General features: G+C 45.9%; 2 protein-coding genes across 2 annotated transcripts; both read right to left on the bottom strand.

Moving 5' to 3' along the window:
• Positions 1 to 794: 794 nt before the first annotated feature.
• Positions 795 to 1,079, bottom strand: LOC128713600 (uncharacterized). The gene has a single exon (XM_053808460.1). It carries the CDS (start codon positions 1,077 to 1,079, stop codon positions 795 to 797), a length of 285 nt encoding a protein of 94 aa, XP_053664435.1.
• An 8,419-nt stretch (positions 1,080 to 9,498) lies between these two features.
• Positions 9,499 to 18,200, bottom strand: LOC128714654 (uncharacterized). Its single transcript, XM_053809529.1, has 6 exons — positions 18,059 to 18,200; positions 12,897 to 13,013; positions 12,549 to 12,674; positions 12,283 to 12,366; positions 11,996 to 12,103; positions 9,499 to 11,867 (listed from the first exon to the last, which is right to left on the bottom strand). The coding sequence occupies exons 1-6, from the start codon at positions 18,198 to 18,200 to the stop codon at positions 9,499 to 9,501; spliced, it is 2,946 nt and encodes a 981-aa protein (XP_053665504.1).
• Positions 18,201 to 20,364: the final 2,164 nt, after the last annotated feature.

Genomic DNA, 20,364 nt, shown 5'->3' with positions numbered 1-20,364 from the left:
CTCAGATGAAGACTAAGATGGTGTCGTAAAACTACGCCAACAGACATTTTCTAACCACCAGTGGAGCATTAAACGTGGAACAGTGCTATGACAGTGAACGAATTACGAGTCATATAGACACACAAAGCGGCAAGAAATTGAATAAAAAACCGCAGAATTTTGCGAGGCTTTTTATTTAGACGACATTGTTAGAAAAAATTCAGGCTAATGGGCCAAAAAAAACCCCTGGATATTAAGCAAGTTCCTTGGTCAAGTTCATCTCAGCGCTCGTAGATTTTGCTGTTTGTCCAGTAACGGTTAGTTTGCTATGTTCAAGGTCCTCGACGAGTGCCAAGCCAAGCGAGTGTCTGTACAAATGGATGTTTGCACCGATGACCGTATCGTGTAAATATTATCATCCGATCACGTAATTTCTGCACAGAGGTAAATAAAACACATCGAAAGTTGTTTGAACGGTGTTGTTGTTATTGTTTCATCTTCAATTTTTCCTCATCTCTGACTTTTTTTTCATATTTCTTTTCCTTCCTTTCTCTGTCTCTCACTCATTAAGTGTAAAAAAGTCAACATTTGTAACATAGTAAAAAAAAACAAACACGCACGCACGCACACCCTTTTTCGTAGTACAAATGTACGAAAAGGTCTTATACATTAGACAGTTTCAGTTGGCACCTTCGTGGAAGAATAGCCAGCGCTCGGCAATAGAACCATCCCCGTCCCGTTTTGTTGAACGAGGAGAATGCAGGTGCTCCGAAAAGTGGGATTCGTAGATAGATGGTAGGATGGGGGTAGTTGCCTTAGACCTGGCCAACTTGATCGACCTGCGACTGCAGGTTGGTGATGACCTCACGCGGGACCTGGTCTCCGAGCAGCTGGAACAGATCGACACGCTGGCTTCCGGGGATCGATTCAAGGGCGGCCACCTGAATACCCTGCTGAACACCCTGGATCTGTGCGTCCTGCGGGATCAGCTGCTGGGACTGTGCCTGCCGGATAGCTTCATCGGTGAGGGCACCTCCGTCGCGCTGGGGAGCAGCCAGGGCCAGGGCAATGACAGCGAACAGGCAGATAGCAACCTTCATGATGAGACCTACAGAGCCGAGAGAACACAGTAATATGGAATTGGAATTAACAATCATTTTAACATCAGATACACTAGATTCTATAACTAACGAAATTAGGCTCCACCAAAAATGGCGCCAGATGCCAGAAACCCTTCACAGGTTGCCGAGATGTTCAAAACGACGCTGAATGTGGAATACGCGATCGACTGCAGGGTTCTTCGAGAAGGTGAACGAAACGGGCATCCCCCCAAGGCAATGCACCGAACGCACGAAGCAGCCAAACGAACGGGTCTGTCTGGGGGCCACGGAGTTTCGTAATCGAGCGCTCGAGACTCGCTGGATGTCCCACTCCTCTTCGTGTTGTTCCTTTGCCGATCATCATTATCCGACGACAAAAAAAAGCACCAAACCCAAAACCTGTGTTGCTTCCTGCGATCGTGCCGTTATGTTGCACTGCCGACAGACGGCAGCATTGGGACGTAAGTGAGTGTGTTTCTTGTTCCTTTCATCGCCATCTGAACCCGGTGCCCGGTGGCCACGAACGATTCCTTTTCCTTTCGTTCATTCGTCTGGGCATGGCACCGCACAACTCCCGCCGGGTCCGTACGGGAGAACGATTAACAATTTCACTTTCGATGGCATTGAGCTTTCACGCGGCTTATGCTTTTTTTTTGTCTCTCCCGGCAGTGGATTTGTATTCCGTGCTACGATTCCAGATCGATCGATTTGTTGCGGGTTACGTTAGGGTAGTTAATTTCTGCGCACTCTATCTCTGCCTATCTGGCCGGCACACAAACCGTTCATTAATCAACTGCGCTGTACAAGGGTTGTCCACATGATCGTTAGCAACAAACACTACGGATAACTTCACTTAACTTCACCGTTGGTTGGACTAATACCGCCTGATATAACCACGTTACTACCCCAACAGCGCGCTGAAGAAGTTGATCTGCCCTCCAACGATACGTACCTGTGGAAAGTCCTGGAGACGATCGACTACGAGATGACTGTGACGGCGCACGGTATAGGTAACGATTAAAGTGTTGGCGCCATCGGTACGGTTGGTTTTATATCTTCGATCCCCACCATTGCCACACCATCGCGGCACCAGTGACCGTGTGCGTTTGGGTAGAGGTTTTCGGAGGGAGCGATGGCTCCCCGTCGACGTGCTATCCCAGTGCTTCCTCCATCGCTGCCCGGTTTGTATCTTCCACTCTTTCACACAAGATAGCAACGCTTATGCTTGTGGTTTTTGCTTCATCCCATCGTTCCTTCAGCATCTCCGGCTCATTTGGATGCTAATGATCGTTTGGAGTTCGCCTCGAAGCTGAAGCTCCCCAAAGGGTTTTGGGAATGAACTGTAGACATAGAGCACATGAAAATGTGTGGTTTTGTTGTAATCGCTGATGGGACCGTGGCTTATTTTTTTTTTTGGGACCATCAAAGACCCCACGGATACAACCCGCGAAACCAATAACCATCAATCACATAAGTGAGTATTACAATAACTACGAATTGGAAGGTGATACTGTGAGCTTGAAGGTGTTTTGACTGTTTGTAGTGCAAATAAAAAAAAAAGCACAATGCACTAGGAAGCCACCAACCGTCTCCAAGAAGACATCAGTGGCGCTTTTTTCATGAATCATTCCGACATCATGCCTAACCGGTATCGAAGCTGTGCGGTGCTAAACAGCCACCATTCCGGGACGATCAAATGAGTTGATGTTTAAGTGACAAATTCAACAAGTTGTACATGAGCCTCTAAATCCTTGTTGATCGATGAGTGTTCAATCCATGCAACACGGTAGCAGTCGCCGATCGTCACAGCAATGGATGACACCTTCCGAAACCGGTAGCCATTATTGATTGATGATTCCTTTCATTGCTTCTTGGGTAAAAGTTACTTAACGCATCAATTTAACACAGAGAAAAGTGTTTATTTTCACACTCGCATAACACATTGACATTTCGAAAAGGATGTTTAAGATTTTTCTATCATTTAAATTTGTGTTGCATCGTTCATAGTTTCTGTTATCCAACAGTAAACAACTTCCCTTTTGTTGGCAGGCTATTTTTAGTACAATTGTACTAAAACTTACTTTTACTTAGCATGCTATAAAAGGGCGTTTAGTTTTGTTCTTTGCTCATTTAAAAGCATGTTCGGACGAAAGATCAATATCATTTCGATGTATAATATACATTGTGTTGGATCTTCTTTGTAAATTGAGAAAGTATTCGATTTGTTCAAAAAACTCTGTAAAGAACAATCGATATGAATTGAATTTTATACCCATTCTGTGATGGATACTCATTTAGAACAGTTTTCAAATTATGATAAGATAACGAAGCGGTTAAGAATCTAATCGTCAATATTCAATACGGGCAAATTTATAAATTTCTCGATTGTAGCTTGTACAAAATATACACTACACACAAAAAAAAACTGCCTTGTGATGCATTAAGAACGCTAAACATATTGGGGAAGCATACGATACAATAATGACTTAATGGCCGTGAAGCGAGCTTAAGCTTCATTTATATTCAATATCACACGAAATCTTCGTGAAAAGAAGAAAACAACAAACAAAAAAGAAGATTTCTCTTTCAAAACTTCGCATCTTTCCGCGGTACGGAGGCAATTTGGAATGAAACCAGTAATGAGGCGAGAGTAGAGTAACAACTAAAATATATTTATTTTCCCTTTCTAGTATTTGCTATCTTTGATACTAAACCAGTGATCGTAACGACAAAAGCCGATAAACGGCGGCAGCATGTGTGTAGATGTTATCCGGCTGTGCATTCCGACAGTGCTGCCGCGCCCATCGTACGGCAAGAGATCGTTTCACCTTATTTGTACAGTTGACGGTTACAGTTAAGAAGCCAGCGTGTGTTTTTGTTGTATCGATTCCTTATTTATCCTTAAGGGCAGGTATCCACCATCGCTCACATCCTTACACGATGCGTATGGAACGGTATGGTGAGTGTTTCTTAGCGGTTGATAAGTCCATCTCGTTGGCCGGGTGACGTTTGCGCGGGGTTTGTCAGTGATCGGGATCGTTTAATGATGGCGTCCTGGTTACCATCTCTCACATCATATCGCACGTTAAAGCTTGCAGCCTAGTTAACCTGAGTGTGTGGAGCGTTGGGAAGGATTCCCCGTGCTCTAGACGGGCTTAGTAGGTGGCCAAGTTTTCGCTCACGCTGCGCTGCAGCGACGAGTACACCTGCGGCTCATCGAATGGCACCACGATCTGGTCAATCGACACGGGCCGTTCGAATGGCACGTTCTCGAGCTGGTTGACGAGTGGCGCCACCTGGAGCCCGGTAACGAGTGTTTCGTCCGGACGCAAGATACCCTGCTGTTGGGCGCGTTGTAGTGCCTCCGGCCAGAACTCTTGGGCGTAATTTTGTGGCCTAGCCAGTGCGACGGCCAGCACTGCTAGCAGGCAAAGGGCAACCTTCATCGTCTGTAGGATACTGTTGGGAAGCAGAAAACAACCGGGATACGTTACAAACACCGTACACCGCACGCTCGATGGCAAATGGCCAAGCCGTCGCTCTTTCTTCGTGGTGGCGAGTCCCGACGATATACCTACCTTATCCAGTGCAGTAATCCGAAACGATAGAACAGCGGTTCGCCGATAGATGGCTTTATATGAATCGCTCCCCACTCTCGAAATTCTTGATCACATACCGATATCATGCCGCCGTGTATGGGATATGATACGATCACGGTCGCGTGTGTGTGTGTTTGGGAGGATGAGTTCGTCTGAAGACGGTTTTAGTTCAAACAACCGGAGTCCGAAATCAAGCAGCCAAAAAGAGCAAACACAGCGATCATTCCCGCCAAGCGTGCGTGCAGAAGCGAGACGATCGGGCAGTTAATTTGCATCTTTCAGCGTTCCAAGATCAATTAAAAACAAGATAAAAAAAAACACAGGGAAACAACCCACACTGTGACAGTATGGGTGCTTGCGAAGCTAAACACTACCGATGCGGTGAACCACCGTGAAGACAAATTTTGCATACGAGAGTGGGAAGAATATTCGAAAGCAGCAGAAGCGGACAGGCAAAAAAAAACGACTATTTAGAGCGAGTTTTAGGTTGTTTGTCTTTTTGTGGTTTTTTTTGGGTTCCACTGTTGTTTGCACCATTTATTGATGAGATTTTTAAATGAAAACCCAACGCTGCCACACCAACATGCTTCGGTTGGCTCCATTGGTGGATTTTTTCAACCTTGCTGATGTTGTTTTTTTTTCTTGTTTTCCTGCGCAGCTCCTTGGCGCAGACTTAGATACTTCGCGGTACGTCTTTTTGGGAAGCGATCGTCTTGCGCTAGGGTGGCGAGCAAGAAGAGGAACTGAGCGATGAACCTGTTGGGGTACTGGATTTTTTTCCCTGTCAGCATCTTCCTTTTTTTGCATGTTAGCTTATGCACAAAGTTTATTGGTCCGCAGGATGTAAAATATCTGAAATTAAAATATTCCATCGAAAACGTTCATCGTTCTTCCCTTCCCGCTGCTTTGTAGTTCTGGAATGTCTGCAAAGCGATTCGAAGCCGTCCGCTGGGAGGATCGTCTTTATCTGAGCGTTTCCCTGTGAGTGTGGTGTGTAGGGATCAACGTTCTTGATGATTTATCGCTGGAACTCGTTATGGTGTGCGAAGATGTTGACTTGTTCCGGAAGAGTAGCGCTCATATACACGGCAAGTAAACAAACACTTGCTACGTGACATCATCTATTTCTATGCATGATGGGTGTGGAATTAGAGAGTGCTTCTCAAGATATCCTTTTTTTTCAAACTACCATTTTGATTGTTCATTTTCCATTCCATCCCTCCCAATGGCTGACTTGCATTTGCCAACAATCAAATATTCTCTCCTGTGTTAACGAGGCAAGGATCGGACGAAATTTTGAATCAGACTGGGCGTGTTGTGGATGGAAGCTATTGAATTTTGCATGTTATTATCATTTAAATATCTGTCAAACATGGATACTCAGCACTTCTCGGACAGTTTTCTTCGCTCCTAGCATCGCGCACCGTTCTTATTTCATCGGAAATCAAGGCTAACACCATCTGGAGTTAAATTTGGAACTACAGGCAAACACTTTACCTGGTTGCTTCCTACTCGTAAACAGGTTTTGGAAGAATTTTTATATGGAGCGCCAAAAGCTAGAAGCCCGATGTACCACACAAAGCAGCGCTCCATAGATTGTGTCATCTTCAAAGTTTGAGTTCAAAGTCAAAGTTTGCCAATCAATGTTCTTTGATTGGAAGTATAAATAAACTACCCAAACCATGCTGACGGATGCCATCAAATGTGTAAGATTAGGATACGTTCAGCCTGCATTTAGACTGCTGGTGGTCAGCTGCAGACGTTTACCTGTTCTTTGTGGCAATTCTCTAAAGCTCAGTCAAGACCGGTTATATAGCTTGATAGAAATCATCTTCTGTTGGATGTTCGAAATTTTATTACACTGCATCGCGTCCAGTTTTCTCCTAATGCCATGAACACCAATCGAACAAAAAAGATCGATCGACGTGGATCAACCAAAAACTGCTTATCTTTGTAATTGACCTTCAAAAGCGCAGCGAAGAAATGGGCACTGCGTTCGGGTAGTATTAGCCCTCATTAAAGTGGCTTGCGGGCCAAATTGGTGGCAGGCCGTTGCATAATCTCAGTGGCGGACGTTGAGCAGAGGAAGAAAAAAAATGACTGTTAAAATAATACGCAATCGCCACCGAAACCTATAAGCAACTGTTTGCGATACTTCCCCTGCGTTCACAATTACCGCAACGGAACAACGGGGCACAAAGCAAAGAAATGGGACGCAACGTGCATTAAAGCTCGCAGAAATTGTACGGTACGGCAAATCAATCGCTGCGCGGGAACGGAAGCGAAGGCGCGATTGAATGAAAGCGAAACACCACCGATCGCTACCCCGTACATAAGCGAAACGTCACGATTTGCCTATTGAGCGCCGACGGATATGAGGAGCATCAAAGCAATCCCATCGCTGCATGTACTGGTTGGTGCATGCGTACCGCGTAAATATGGCGCGTGCTGCTGGAAATGCTTCGACAGCGTTGAAAAACACTCACACGTTCTCATTTTCCTTCCCCCCCCCCCCCCCCCCCCCCCCCCCCACAACCTGCTTGAATGTGTTAGTTGCCCTATCGCTCGAGCTCCCTGCGATCGATCGCGTACCTCGATCACGATCCAAAAAGTGATAAACTGTCAACTTTCACTCTCATTTTTCCCACCCAAGGCACGGCCTTCCGCTCGAAGGGTAGCGTTTCATGGTTTGGTTCGACGGGTGCCGTGCGACTGTGCGACTGAAGTTCGGAAGTCACGGTTTCCTACCGGGCGGATGGAGTGCCGTTAGTGGTTGCTGAAGAGTTTTCAGCTACCCTTTTGTGGACAGACGCCAGGCCCAAAAGATAATGTAGCGGGCGTCATCAGCCGACGTTGGGTAGATCATTTCGGTCAAATTTATTTCGTCCTCCGGCTGGAGCGAAAACATTTGATGAGCACTGTGTAATGCATTTCATCTAAGGTCATTTTTCAGGGATAAATGTAGATGCGTTAATGTTATTTTCGCTCGATCATAAAAATATAATTACGAAAAAAATACACCGCCAACATTAAAACATGTTCTTCTATGCATTTAAAATAATCTCTACGGCAAAAGTAACGAATTAATTGCCAAAATGACTGGTTTACGCAGTGATTCTTCTGTTAGAAATCAAGTGCAAACGAAAGACTTGGACATAATTTATAAGCGACGAACTTTCTTCAACGAAGGAAAACGCCTAAAAGTATGCAATGCCTGTAATTGGCCCAAACGCCACATTATAATGTGGCGTTTGGGTCGTATGGCGTCTGGTCTTAATGTGGCGTTTGGGCTCTTTAACAATTTGAATACCCTTATTTTTCTCAATTTAACTTCTAATGTTGTGGATTAAAACAGTGTTTTATTTCTTTTCTTTTTGAATAGGTGTCATACCTTGTCATAGAAATATTTATTCCATTCCGCATGTAGCCATAGATTGTTTTTACAGTTTGTTTGAATAATGCTAATTTCACTATCTAGCTACCCTTCGTCTACACTACAATGCTCTTAGGCTTATTTACTGCATGTAGTTCCTTTACCACTCAACAGATACCTCTTTTTTACGCACTAATGATAATAACTATACTTGAAATTGTAATATGTAATTTTACTTCAATTTATATTATATGCTCCAGAAACTAGAAAAATTTGTTTAATTGAAATGTTTTCTTTTTTCAGAATAAAAAAAAATGCTTCATCACTAACTTCCGTTCCAATTTTACTGGAAATTGTCTATATGATTCCTCAATTGCATGGACTGTTCATCGAAGTAGCATCAGCGCCAGCAACATTCACCCTTTGCATACATACATGCATAAGGCAACAGAGAGAAACATTCGATCCATCGCTTTACTAACTTACCATTCGTTCCCCACAGAGAGACTACCAGTTAGATTAAGATATGACTTCTGATTTCACGTATCATTTGCTCTAAAGTTTAGCCTTAAGTCTATGAAATTCGCTCCTGCTCCGATCTGCTCACGGAGAAGCCCCTAGGAGAACTGTTTAAAGGAAATTTGTGGTCCACCCACTGCTGTGAGTGGAAATGGCCGTGGCAGGATGAATGTTGATGAAACGGGACCGGCGGTATATAAATAGCATGACAATTAATAAATACGTACTTGCTAACGCCTAACACAACAGTCTCTTAAATGTAAAGTAAAACCGGTATGCATGGCTACGGAAAACAAAACGGAACGCTTCCAACAACTCTTATCCGATCCTTCGTCACGCTTATCACATACCTGGCTGTTCTACAGAACGATCTCTGTTTCGTTACCACTGTCATCACCGATACGAGGCACCGATGTGGACATTGATAAAATAATGTCTTACACTATCTACAGTACGTCTCGGTTTGACGTACCATTCACCGGAGCACGATCTTATGCAAACCATTGCCATAAGCACTGCATAGAAGAACGACAAATGGAACAATGTGTGGTGCGGGAATAAATAATTTGCACAAGATATTCAAAATGTTGTACGTTAAACAATTTGAACCCACCACACAAGACTGTACATACAGGCTTGCAAAGGGCCAAACGGATAAAGAGCGTATTTTGTTTCAGATTTACATTCTATCCCTTCCCGTACAACTCGATGTTTGAGGTGAATGTGCTTTGCCGTTTTAGAGGAAATCTACAATTTGATGGCACGTCTGCACGTTGGAGCAGAAATACTACCAGATACACCAGCCAGCAGTCGGTGCTCCTTACCAAGTTTGAGGAGCGTCACTGTGTTACAAGAGGGAATGTTAAACTGGCACCAAGATTTTTGTGTTTGCATGGCCTGCATTGCCGCTGATTTGGGTACATCGCACTCAGACGCTAGTCAGCGTGGGCGCATGTACACCGCCAGTCACTTCTCGCTCACTTGGTTCCAGTTGCTGTACCTTCTTCGGGATGGCTTCTTCCGCAGTGGCATTGTTTTCGTCTTCATCATACTTCAAACTCTCCACGTCGTTCTTTGGATTATGCTTGACACTGTCCGACTGGTCGTCTGTCGCGTTTGTCGAGGCTGGAGAATCGATATCGAGCAGAGAATTCGCCGCAGAGCCTAATTCCAATCCACTAGATATTGGTTCCTTCACCTTACCTTCGTCCACTTCTTCTTCCGAACGGTTTTCGGCCATTGATGTCTTTGCCGATGTAGTGGTAGGTGTTGAAGGTACAGACCCACTGCCCTCACCAGCGTCTACGTACTCTTCCGATCCCATCTTAAGCATTTGGAAATCACTGGGTGCACTACCGGCTCCACTGGCCTCCTGATCCAGTTCTTCCTCCGAGGAGCTATTGCCACTGCTGCCCGTACTGTTCTTCCGTTCCCACTCGGGAATTAGTAGTGGTTCGCCAGGTGATCTCAGCTGAGGCTGAGGATCTTCCTTCAACCAAGCGGGAGAGTTGGACGTTTCCTCCTGACTTGACGGAACGCCTTCCACATTGGAAGACTCCGAGCTGCTCATTGGAGTCGAAGTTGTGGAGGTCATGTTGCGCTTCAAATCTAGCACTTCTGAGAGAATTTTTTCCTGCTTCGCTGGTGCCTCTTTTGGCGATGCAGCATGATGTTCCATTTCCATTTCCATGGCCGGTTGGTCAAGTTGGGGTAGACTGAAATCTTCCGGGATAGGCTGGAATCCCGGGTGGATGAGTTCATGCTCGTTATCCTCAATGTAGGTTTCGTGCTGAGGAGCCAATTCGTCCGCTACGGGAGCGGGATGACGCGGGATGTAACCAGCAGTTGAAGATTCTTCCGAACCGGTTCCTAGCGTTGGTCCATGATCCTCCGAAGATGTGTTTGGTCCTTCGGTGTAAAAATGTGTATCGTAGATCATCTCATCGCCTGACGCTTCGGAGCTCAGGGAAACTGGAAGATCGGACATTGTTGTACTGCCCTCCTCGATGCTGCTGTAGGACGTACTGGATCCAATGACGGCAGTACTTGCAGTCGTGTGTTCTTCCTCCTGCTGAATCTTTGCTGGTTCCTGGGAGTCTCCCATGTGAAGAAACTCTTCCCTGCTCACGGACAATGGTTCTCCCTGCTGTGTATCGTTTCGTTCCACCGAAACAGCGGCATCGTCCGGTCCTTCGGTGTACAGTTGCGTTTCAAAAATCTCCTCAGACGAGCCGCCTCCAGCCTGTTCCGTGGATCCCGAATGGTAGACCGTTTCATAAGCCGCGCTAGAATCCGCCTGGGTTGAAAGCGTTTCCTGTTCCAAATCTGCCGAATGGTGCAGCTTTAGTTTCTTTGATGACTCTCGTCCACTCTCGACTGCTGCAGGAAGATTGCGCTCAGTGTACATCTCCTGGTCGTACACACTATCGTCCTCCCCTCGCTGTAAGCCCTCTACCTCCTCTACCTGTATCACGGTGATGGGTTTGGGCTGGTTGTGATCTACAATCACGAGTTTATCGCCAATCTGTACTACTGCTGGCAGGGCGTTATCCTGCTTCGATGGCTTCATGTTACCCTCGGACACGACTTCTTCGTCACGTGGTGGCGGTCCACTGGTTGAGGGTGCCAATGAGGGCGCCTGAGTGGTGGTGCTGATAGCGAACGAACTTGAAGACCAGGCGGACGAGTCGGCAAACTCCTTCACATCCATCCATTCGTCTGATTCGGATAAGGTCGATGACACCGAACCAACGGTGGAAGCTTCGTTCGATTCTAGTCGATTTTCCGCCGAAGTAGTTTTGAGCGATTCGTCGCTTGCACTGGACTCCTTCCTCTCCTCTTCGAAATCCGATCGCATCCCGTCGCCATCAGTGTGACGGACAATTTTCGTGCCATTTTCGCCATCATCGTCCGGCACATTGACGTCTAAGTGTTCGAGATTCACGAGCTCCTCACTTTGCGTTGAAGATGGTTGGGCGGTCGTTTCGCGACTAGCTATCAATTGCTGCTGCTGCTGCTGCTGTTCTTCCGCACTGGGACGATTGTCGGTCAGACGAATCTCTTCCGCTTTAGTGATTTCTTTGATCTTGATACCGAGCGGGTTATCGTTTGCCATCGACGGCGTAACGGCAGGTGGAAGTGTCGTCGTCGTTGTCGATGTTTGTTGCTTTTGAAGTCCTGCTAGGTCTTCCGCCTCGGCTGCATAGTTTCCCTTCACCTCGTTCGTTTCCTCATCGTGTCGCCCGGTGTCAACTGCATCCTTTGTGTTCTTGCCGGACTCAGTTATTTTGAAGTTTTCTGTAAAAAGCAAAGGGTTTACATCTCAGACTGATTCCGATGTTCAGCGATGTGTTGGAAGTGCAGCAGACCATACTGCCTGGAGGGTCCAGTTTTAGGAGTAATCGTTTGCACTTCCCCTAACTTACCTAGCGGGGGACAATTATCGTACTCCGGACAGCACCGGCCAGGGATGTACTTAGGGTCACAGTCGTTGCGTTTGTAGCAGCTCACCTCACTGCAGGTTATTTCGCCGCCTGCAAAGCAGAAAAAATGATGAATGTTCAATGATGTGTGTAAACATAACAAGTTAATTCAGTGCCCATGGGCAAAGTATTGTGATGAAACGCATATTCCCCTGGTAAATGACGGTAGGTGGGAAAATTGTTTAGAAAATAATCACCTCGCTACTTATTAAAATCAATATTCATCTTACCCTGGCAATAACAGGCACGGCACGGCGTATTCGGGTCGAAGACTTTCTCACCATTGGTGTACGTTTTGCCGTCTCGTTGACACTCTGCAGATGCAAAGAAAAGCTTATTTAATAACACACTCCAATTAATAACATAAATATAGTTCATCTTGATAAAATGGACAGCCATGCTCTATGGCCCTGGTGTAAAGGGCTAAGGGCTCGGTACCGTACCAAAATCCCGCTAACTTGTTAACGATTCCGCTCCTTCTCCCTCACATACGTACCACACTGATAATCCGGGCAGCATTCACCGGTCTTCTGAATCGCACGGCAACCGTGCTTCTTCTCGCATGCTATCGCTGATCGCTCAATGTAGGAACCATCGTATAGGCACATGTCACTTGCCGTCGCTGTGGCCGTCGAGCGTGATTGTTGATCGGTCAATCGGCCCCAGATGGCATGAAAAGAAGTGGAGAAAGCACAGGAGCGAAAAAGAAAGATAGAGATGGAAGGAATTTTAATGAAAGTTTTCACTTTTATTAAGCCAAATTCAGCGTGTCGATACGCTCCCCGCCGTCACTAGCGGCACGACGGAAACGAATTGGGTGGTAGCGCATACGACTGTGACTTACCGTTGTTGTTACTGCTGGTGGGAACTTCCGAGGAAGTATTTTCCTGTACCGCCGGCGATGCGGCTGAGTTTTCTACGTAAATCTCGCGAATCATGCGTCGTGATCGAATCACAGGTCCTGCAGAAAAATGAAAGAGATACCAGAGGATTTAGTGTGATGATCGATGTTTTTCAAAATTTTGATTCTTTTACTCCGATTATTTGATATTCGTTAACCGATTTTCGGTTTCGCTTATTTAATATTTTCCTGTAAAAATACATCTGCGTGACCAAAGACGTATGTGTATCACGTACAAAGATATTCAGTGCTCTCTACTCAAGTCACCTCGGTGTGAATTCAAGATTGCAGTGTATCAATTATATCAGAGAAATAGAAATTACTTCTATTGACTAGTCTAAGATTATTTGGACAACTACCTGAATACAGGTAGCGCCTTATTAAGATTTTACCTTTATCGTAATTATGTTTACAGTACTTGTGATCAATTAAGATGTAGACGCGATGATTTAGAATTTGTTATCATCTAATTAGACGATCAACTTTTTTACTTGTTTTCGCTTTCATATCAGCACGTGATCTAGTCACGAACACGCATCTCTCTCACCTTTCACATTGTATCATGACTCTTACAATACCCGTATGTGTTCAGATCGGATGGAAGCAATGTTGTGCCTGTTGCTACTTATAAATAGCTATTGTGTTCATGCTCAACCCAACCTGCCATATTAATCGACAGTAGCACGCACAGCCGGGTGTTTAATTCACAATTCGTTTGGCAAGGTAGTCCGCAGCAGCCGGTTATTGTCTTCCTGCCGCGTCTCGATCTCTCGCTCGTGTTTGATCATGCGGGTTGGACCACACAAAAAAAGAGACGAAAGCCGATCTTAATATCGCGACTTCCGCGAGGGGGCTTACATTAGAAAATTAGCAAATGACTCCCGTCATCCCGTATGGAATGTGTGGTTCGAGTGGTTGGAAAGAATAGTGCCCCAAGTGGAGTCTAAGATCCGGTTAGCAAAACACATTGACAGCAGAGTTCTGCCGAGGGTTGATTGGTACTCGAGCATCTGCCGGGTGTAAGACCTATAATTTTCCCTAATCACAATTACCGGCGATCGTGGTCGCGGTAGTTGTGTCATTGGTCAGAAAAAAGGGCCTCTGAATACCTAGCAGACATATCTGAGCGATGAGATCATCTTTCCTAGCGAGTAACGGTAGCACTTCGAAGATTCTGAATATCTGCAGAGTCACTAAATGAGTACCGAGCCGAGGGAAGTGTGCTGTATAGTTTAGACATTTAAAAGCATCTTTGCAGCCGTATCCTAGTAACCATTTTCCACGGGAAATTAGAACATCAGCGGTAAAATTGTTGCGTCCAATCAAATCGACTCATGTCGCAAGCGGAATCAAATATTTTTCAAATGCAAAAAAAATCCCACAATTTCATACCACAATTACCCGGGTGTAGTGGATGTAACGTACAGCGGCAAATCCGTTAATAGCTCGCACTGGCCAAAGAAGAAAAACATCCGCCGGGCGAGCAAATAGACAAACAAAAACCATGGTTTAACGCATTCGCGCATAAGCGTTATTCTGCTTTGTGCATTCGCGCGTCGAATGCATCCAATTCCCGCACGAAGTTAGTAGAGAGTGGCCATGAAGAACGACGATGCTGCCAGGTTGGCCGACACGGCCCGGCACGGGCAAACAATACGCCGCGTGAACGATGACAAATAGTACGGTTGGAGCCCATGACACAAGACACACACCGCACAAACAGAACAACATTAAAAGCACCTCCGGGTCACATACGGGTTGCAGGGCAACAGCAAACAGGGAAAAAGGGGGTTCGTTTTGTTTGAGAGAAATTGATTTTCTTCAACAACGACTCCTCTGAGGTCGTTGGCGAGTGACTGAAAACTCATTAATCAGAGATCACCTATAACAATAAGTTCGCGCCCTGACGGGGGGGGCCGTTGCAGACCATTCTGCGTTTGCAGACTGGCAAGCATCTGTAGGAGCATGCTAAAGGTAAAACAGCCATCATTCATGTTCGCCAATCGTCATCCTTTTTTCCCGCGGCTATTCCACATGCCAAGGGACGTAGGTTTATTTAAGCTTTGCATTACACTTTGCAGCTCCATGTGTTTGAGGTGTAAATATCGCATTCGAAGCCATGAAAAACTTCAAACTAACCGCTTGACTATGAACTTGAGAGGGAAAACCTTAAAATTTCCTTTACTGTTTACGCCTTAAATAAACCAAACACAAAGCATCGACTGTTTAGAAAACACAATTTAGCGAATCAGAGTTACTTCATGACATTTTAGGGTTCTAGTTGCTTGAGTTACCTGACGAAATCGATCGAAAAGTTGCATAATAATTAGTCCAGCTGCATACAACCCTGCTCAAAATTGTACCGTTTATTCAACACCTGACATTGACCTCCAGATAATGGAACTGGTGGGGCATTTGTGCCCCCACCTTCAAAATCCTAGAATTTGAACAGCCAGTTCACAGAGGTTGCATTCCCGGAATCGCTGAACTTTCCATCCACCGTGACGATGGGTTTATTTTCAAGCAAAACGGAAACAAGACACCCCAAGACACAACCGTCCCTGCGTCAACCGCTTGCGGTCAGCCCCCCAAAAAACCGTGCGCGACATCCGGACGTCATCGTCCTCTGATGGGCGGTTAGAGATAGTCGTAGAAATTTGCATAATTTGCATTCCTCTTTCTACAGTAGCGGCGATAGGAAAGCTGGCTTCTTGGTTTACTTGCCTATACACCAAGGTTACCAGGCCAGTGTCGGCCCACCGGGATGTGTCTTCCTGGGCGGGCGACGGTGTTGCACGAGGTGGCAATAAAAATGCAACAAGAAGCGGCACGGTGGTTTCAGTGTTTTGTTGAGGAAGGTTCAGATTTCAGCAGTGGTCAGCTGTTGTAGCGTTGTAGTTAGGGTGTATGATATTGGTGTGTGTAATTGCCAAGGTTTATTTCATTCATACTTCTTTGCTGGTGGTCACTGATTACAAGGCGCAATTTGAGAAACTCAGTTCTAATTCCTTTCTCAGAAGACGAGTCGCAAACCGCAACTTTAATGTCATTTACTGAGCTCCATAAAGGAGTTGGAAAAATATATTTACGTGAGTTGCCTGTACAATAGCTATGTAACATTCGATCTTCAGCAACTGGCATTAAGATACAAACTTCTAGAAGTCAGAGTTGTCACCGGACTTGTGCATATCTGCGTCATAACAACGTTGCATCGTGTCATTGAATCAATGAATCTCTAGGAATTACTCTCAAATCCATTAAACGATGCGTGGGTTTAAACACGAGCTAAGCAAACGATGAATAACAACTGGTATTTCCAGGCAGGATGTTGTGCTTCGTGTTGGTGATCAATTCGTATCCTTGGTTAACTCACTAGCAATGGATGGAATATCCGTAACCTGTCCAATAGCTGAATGTCCACAAGGTATTTGAGGTAAGAGTCAACCTGCTTCTTCTGGTATGCATTTAGATTCGAGTGCTCGTGAACCTCATTTTCCCAAGGGCATCTTCCTCAACCGACCATGGCACGTATGACCTTCAGGATTATGATGCTACCGCACACTCCCGGAACTATTCTGTCCTCCAGAATTTCCAAAAAAAAGAACTAACTCTCCCAGTGCACTGTATCAGCACTGTCAGCGAAAATGATTGAATTGAACTCTGCAAATCGTTAACAGCGTGCTACCGTGCAACAGGAAGTCATCCCCGCCGGTGACCTTTACCTTACCGTCGGAGTGCCGTTGTACTGTGGCGGTGCTAACCGAACCTTGGGTGCGGTACTGCCACCGCTCGTATAGGGTCGTGACAATGTTTCAAATTTTGTGACCCATCATCGCTATCGTCGTTCGGTCATTATCATCGGAGACAGAGCTAGTAGTCGGCGCGTGTGGATGTGCCTTGCAAGCGTAATTAGCAAACACACATTAAGCCCTGCCCTATGCCATCGGGTCTATTGCGAAGGTTATTCGTCCAGGAATCGAGAAGCGGCAGCAACGCTTTGTGCAGTTGTGCTGTGTGAAAGACTGTTCGGTCTTTAGGGATGCCGGTACACGGGGGACCTGACAAAAAAAAGCTGCATAAATATGGCCGTTTTCTGTTTATAGCGCCATTTGTTTGTTTGGCACCGGTACTGTGACGCACCCGGTTCAAGGTCACAGCAGACGGAACAGTTTGCACCATATGCTAGCCAACAATTCGTTGCTCAAGTAAGAAAGCATCTACTCTAGACTTTCGAAACACTGGTTTTAATAGGAACACTAAACTCCTCAGGAAATCGAGGAGTTGCAAATAAATTCCACAACCTGGGCAAAACCATAAAGACCGTGTGCAATGAGTGCATTTCTTCACAACAAAAACATTAAACTCTTGCTGGAGACTTCTTGCAGCTCCTTTACCTCCAAGGATGACGCATTCCTAATGGTCCCATCCGGTACGGGTGCACGCGGCGTAGTTAATTGCATTCAAATTAAGCATAATTCATCCGCACGTAAGTTATGGCTGATGCAGCTTGAAGGATATAAATTATTCTGCGTTGTGTGCGTTAAGCAAACCGTCCCCAGTACAGTGACGCAGAGGTGTGCAAGCAGGAAATCAAAAACGAATGCGATGAAACACAAATTAGCCTTTGATGGTCGCTGGAAGGATGTTGGGATTAATTTTGTCGAGCGTTGAGGTTCTAATATGAATCCGTGTTTGCGATTTTTATACCAATACAATGATTGTAATATTGTTTACAGGAAAAAAGAAACAAAAGCTCGGTAATCCAATTTTCCAATATCTCGACAACCTTTTAACAAATTCGCGTACATACAAAACACACGCCCAATTAAGTTGTTTACTGCCTCCGACAGCGAAATGGCTCCTGGTCAGCACGTGCAGCGCGCTATAGTTGCTTTTATCGGGTCCGTTTTGCATTAGCAGCCCAAGCCGTATGTCTGATTAGAAGCGGCAGCCACGAAACATCATGAGAACTCGCCTCACCCCGGGAAAGCTCTCGGCCGTACTCTCATTTCTAATTTCTATTCAAAATCGCACCCCTGGCCGCGAAGGTGTCGGGGCAGTCAGGCACTGAGTGCGCGTTGCGTGACGCTGATGCAATTACTCACCTGTCTGTACGACGGACGCTGTGAGAAGCAATAGACACATCGTTACACCGACCGATGCGCATTGTGCTAGCGTCGCGGAACGGCGGACGTGCACCGCCGACGGTGGGCGGCTGGTGGTGGTCGGTTTATCTACCGGTCCCATCTTCACTGGTCTCGAGGGCTCTGCGCTGTGCTGCCGTCGATGCGGTTGTCGTTGCTGGAAGTGGATAGGAAACAGGATGGAAAGTCAAAGTTTAGATGTGGAACTACGATATACTAATGCTGTCAGCAGGCAAGCATGAATAGGCAAGCTGCCTAATCGAAGGCGTACCGCGGGCAGTCACCGCCACGATCGCATTAATAGAATCGGTCGGAAATAGATCACGAAAAGTGAAAGACCCATTGGCTGCAATTAGGTGCGTGGTTGGTGGGTTCTGTTGAAGTGCGGTGTTAGTTGGTACGAAAGAAAAAAGCATGGCATGAAACAACCGCTATGCCGAAGGCGAAGGTGTTGGTGAACTTGGACGGCCAAACCCTTCGAGTGCCGGTCGGGCGAGGCCTTTACACAAACCCGTGCGCGCAAACAGCTGGTGAAAGCTTCGGGATACAGCTGGTTACAGGTAGGCAGGAGCTAGACCGCAGGAACAGTGGACAAACAAAAAAAAAGGCACTCGTCGAAATCAAACTCTTGTTATAGTCGTGACAAGACGGTTTTACGTACACCCATTCCACCTACTTCTGGCACGTTACTGTAGCTAGCCTTCATTGTCCCGACCTAGGAGTGGTCAGTACCGGTGCAAAAGGAACCAAAACAAAAAAGACTCTCCAATAAAGTCTTACACCGAGACTAAATGACGCTACTTTGCGACATGAAATGAACCACCGCAACTTGGCCGTCCCTCGCTACATCAAACGCCAGCAAGAACGCATGGCGCACACGATCCAAAGGTCAAGAGAATTTATTGCCCGCCGTTCCGTGGATGGTAGTTTGGCAAGTTTTGCGTTTTCCACACATCGGTTGAGGGTCGCGTTGGCGGGTCCGGCTTGCACCCGGTTCCCCGTTCCCGTGGGACGCTCGTACAGTGTCATCGTAGTCGCTCGCGGGAACATGCACAGTTTTACGAGTTCGCTCACTGACCGACTGCATGAGCCGGTGAAACGTGACAGTGGATGGTTTATTATGTCACAATGGGCAACTTGATCGAAATAGACGCATTCAAGCATGTGCTGTCCATTCGGCTGGGCAGATGTAGTGGTAGGAATGAATGAAAATAGTGCTCAAAATTGAAGGGAATGGGAATAGATTCTATATCATCTATGACATCGAGAAATATTGACTTGAAAGGATGCTGAAGCTGAATAATCGAAATTTCCAATTTTTATGACACTTTTGTTCGTCTGAATTTGCAAATGCTGCGGTCTGGCTTGAACCTACGATGTTCTATTAAAGACATTTCAGTAAATCCGGCAATGATTTCAGTACCAGCGATGTGGTTTAGAAAGTGAATGTAGACCGCTTTTGTGGTTGAACGAGCCCGTAGCAACAATCACCTCGGAGTGTCATCGGAAAACTTCCGACGTCCAGGTCGCTTAGGAGCAACCTACTGACGGGAAAAATTATCAACAAAACAGCAACATAAAAAGTGAAAATCTAGGTCATCTAGGTGTGAGGGTTATTCGAACCGTGGCGAAATGGTGACGGTAGGGTTATGGAAACGATGGGTAAAAAAAAAGCTGAAATCTAATCGCCTGCACTATCAACAACAAAGTAAAGCATCGAAATGCCTATCGAACGATAGGCAAACGGTATCGGCAGCGTGCGCAAGAAGTGGGAAAACACAGCTACACGAACGAGGAACAAAAAAACAAGTGCCATAATGGAAAAGCTCACCATGGTGAGGATACAAACACACCCAAAAACTGCATAACCCGCGTCCGCTGGAGCAAGGTGGAACCGGGCGTAATGGCACCGGAAGGATGAAGTATACTAAGTTACTGCGTTGCAAAGACAGCAGTCCCGCGGCCCGTCAACTATCCGTATCAACGCGTATGAAATAGTTTCGTGACGTGGAGTAGCGCAAGGCTTCACTTTTCAGCGTGACCTGACGACCAAACCCTTCGGCGGAGCACACGGATTCCGCCCCGGTACCGGGGGTCGGAAATAAATCATGCTGATAGACATTTAGATATGTGTGCAGGAAAGAAAACTAAAGCGCGAAAACCATCATACATAACTGCGTGTCTTCACTAACACGCCGGTATCGGTTGTGTAAATGGCAGCCAAACCATAAACAAACAGAGACACAAAAAAAGAAGTGTAACACTGA

Source organism: Anopheles marshallii, chromosome 3 (assembly GCF_943734725.1).
Source record: "Anopheles marshallii chromosome 3, idAnoMarsDA_429_01, whole genome shotgun sequence".
In the NCBI taxonomy this organism is placed as follows: Eukaryota; Metazoa; Arthropoda; class Insecta; order Diptera; family Culicidae; genus Anopheles; species Anopheles marshallii.
This window is presented reverse-complemented; position numbering and strand designations above follow the sequence as displayed.

Bases quoted from the DNA above. Each gene is read 5' to 3' on its own strand.
- LOC128714654 (XM_053809529.1), bottom strand. From the start codon at position 18,200: ATGGGACCGGTAGATAAACCGACCACCACCAGCCGCCCACCGTCGGCG. The intron at 12,104-12,282 runs GTAAGATGAATA...TCTGCTTTGCAG, and splicing joins CCGTGCCTGTTATTGCCAGG to GCGGCGAAATAACCTGCAGT. The intron at 11,868-11,995 runs GTAAGTTAGGGG...TGCTTTTTACAG, and splicing joins CGATAATTGTCCCCCGCTAG to AAAACTTCAAAATAACTGAG.
- LOC128713600 (XM_053808460.1), bottom strand. From the start codon at position 1,079: ATGAAGGTTGCTATCTGCCTGTTCGCTGTCATTGCCCTGGCCCTGGCT.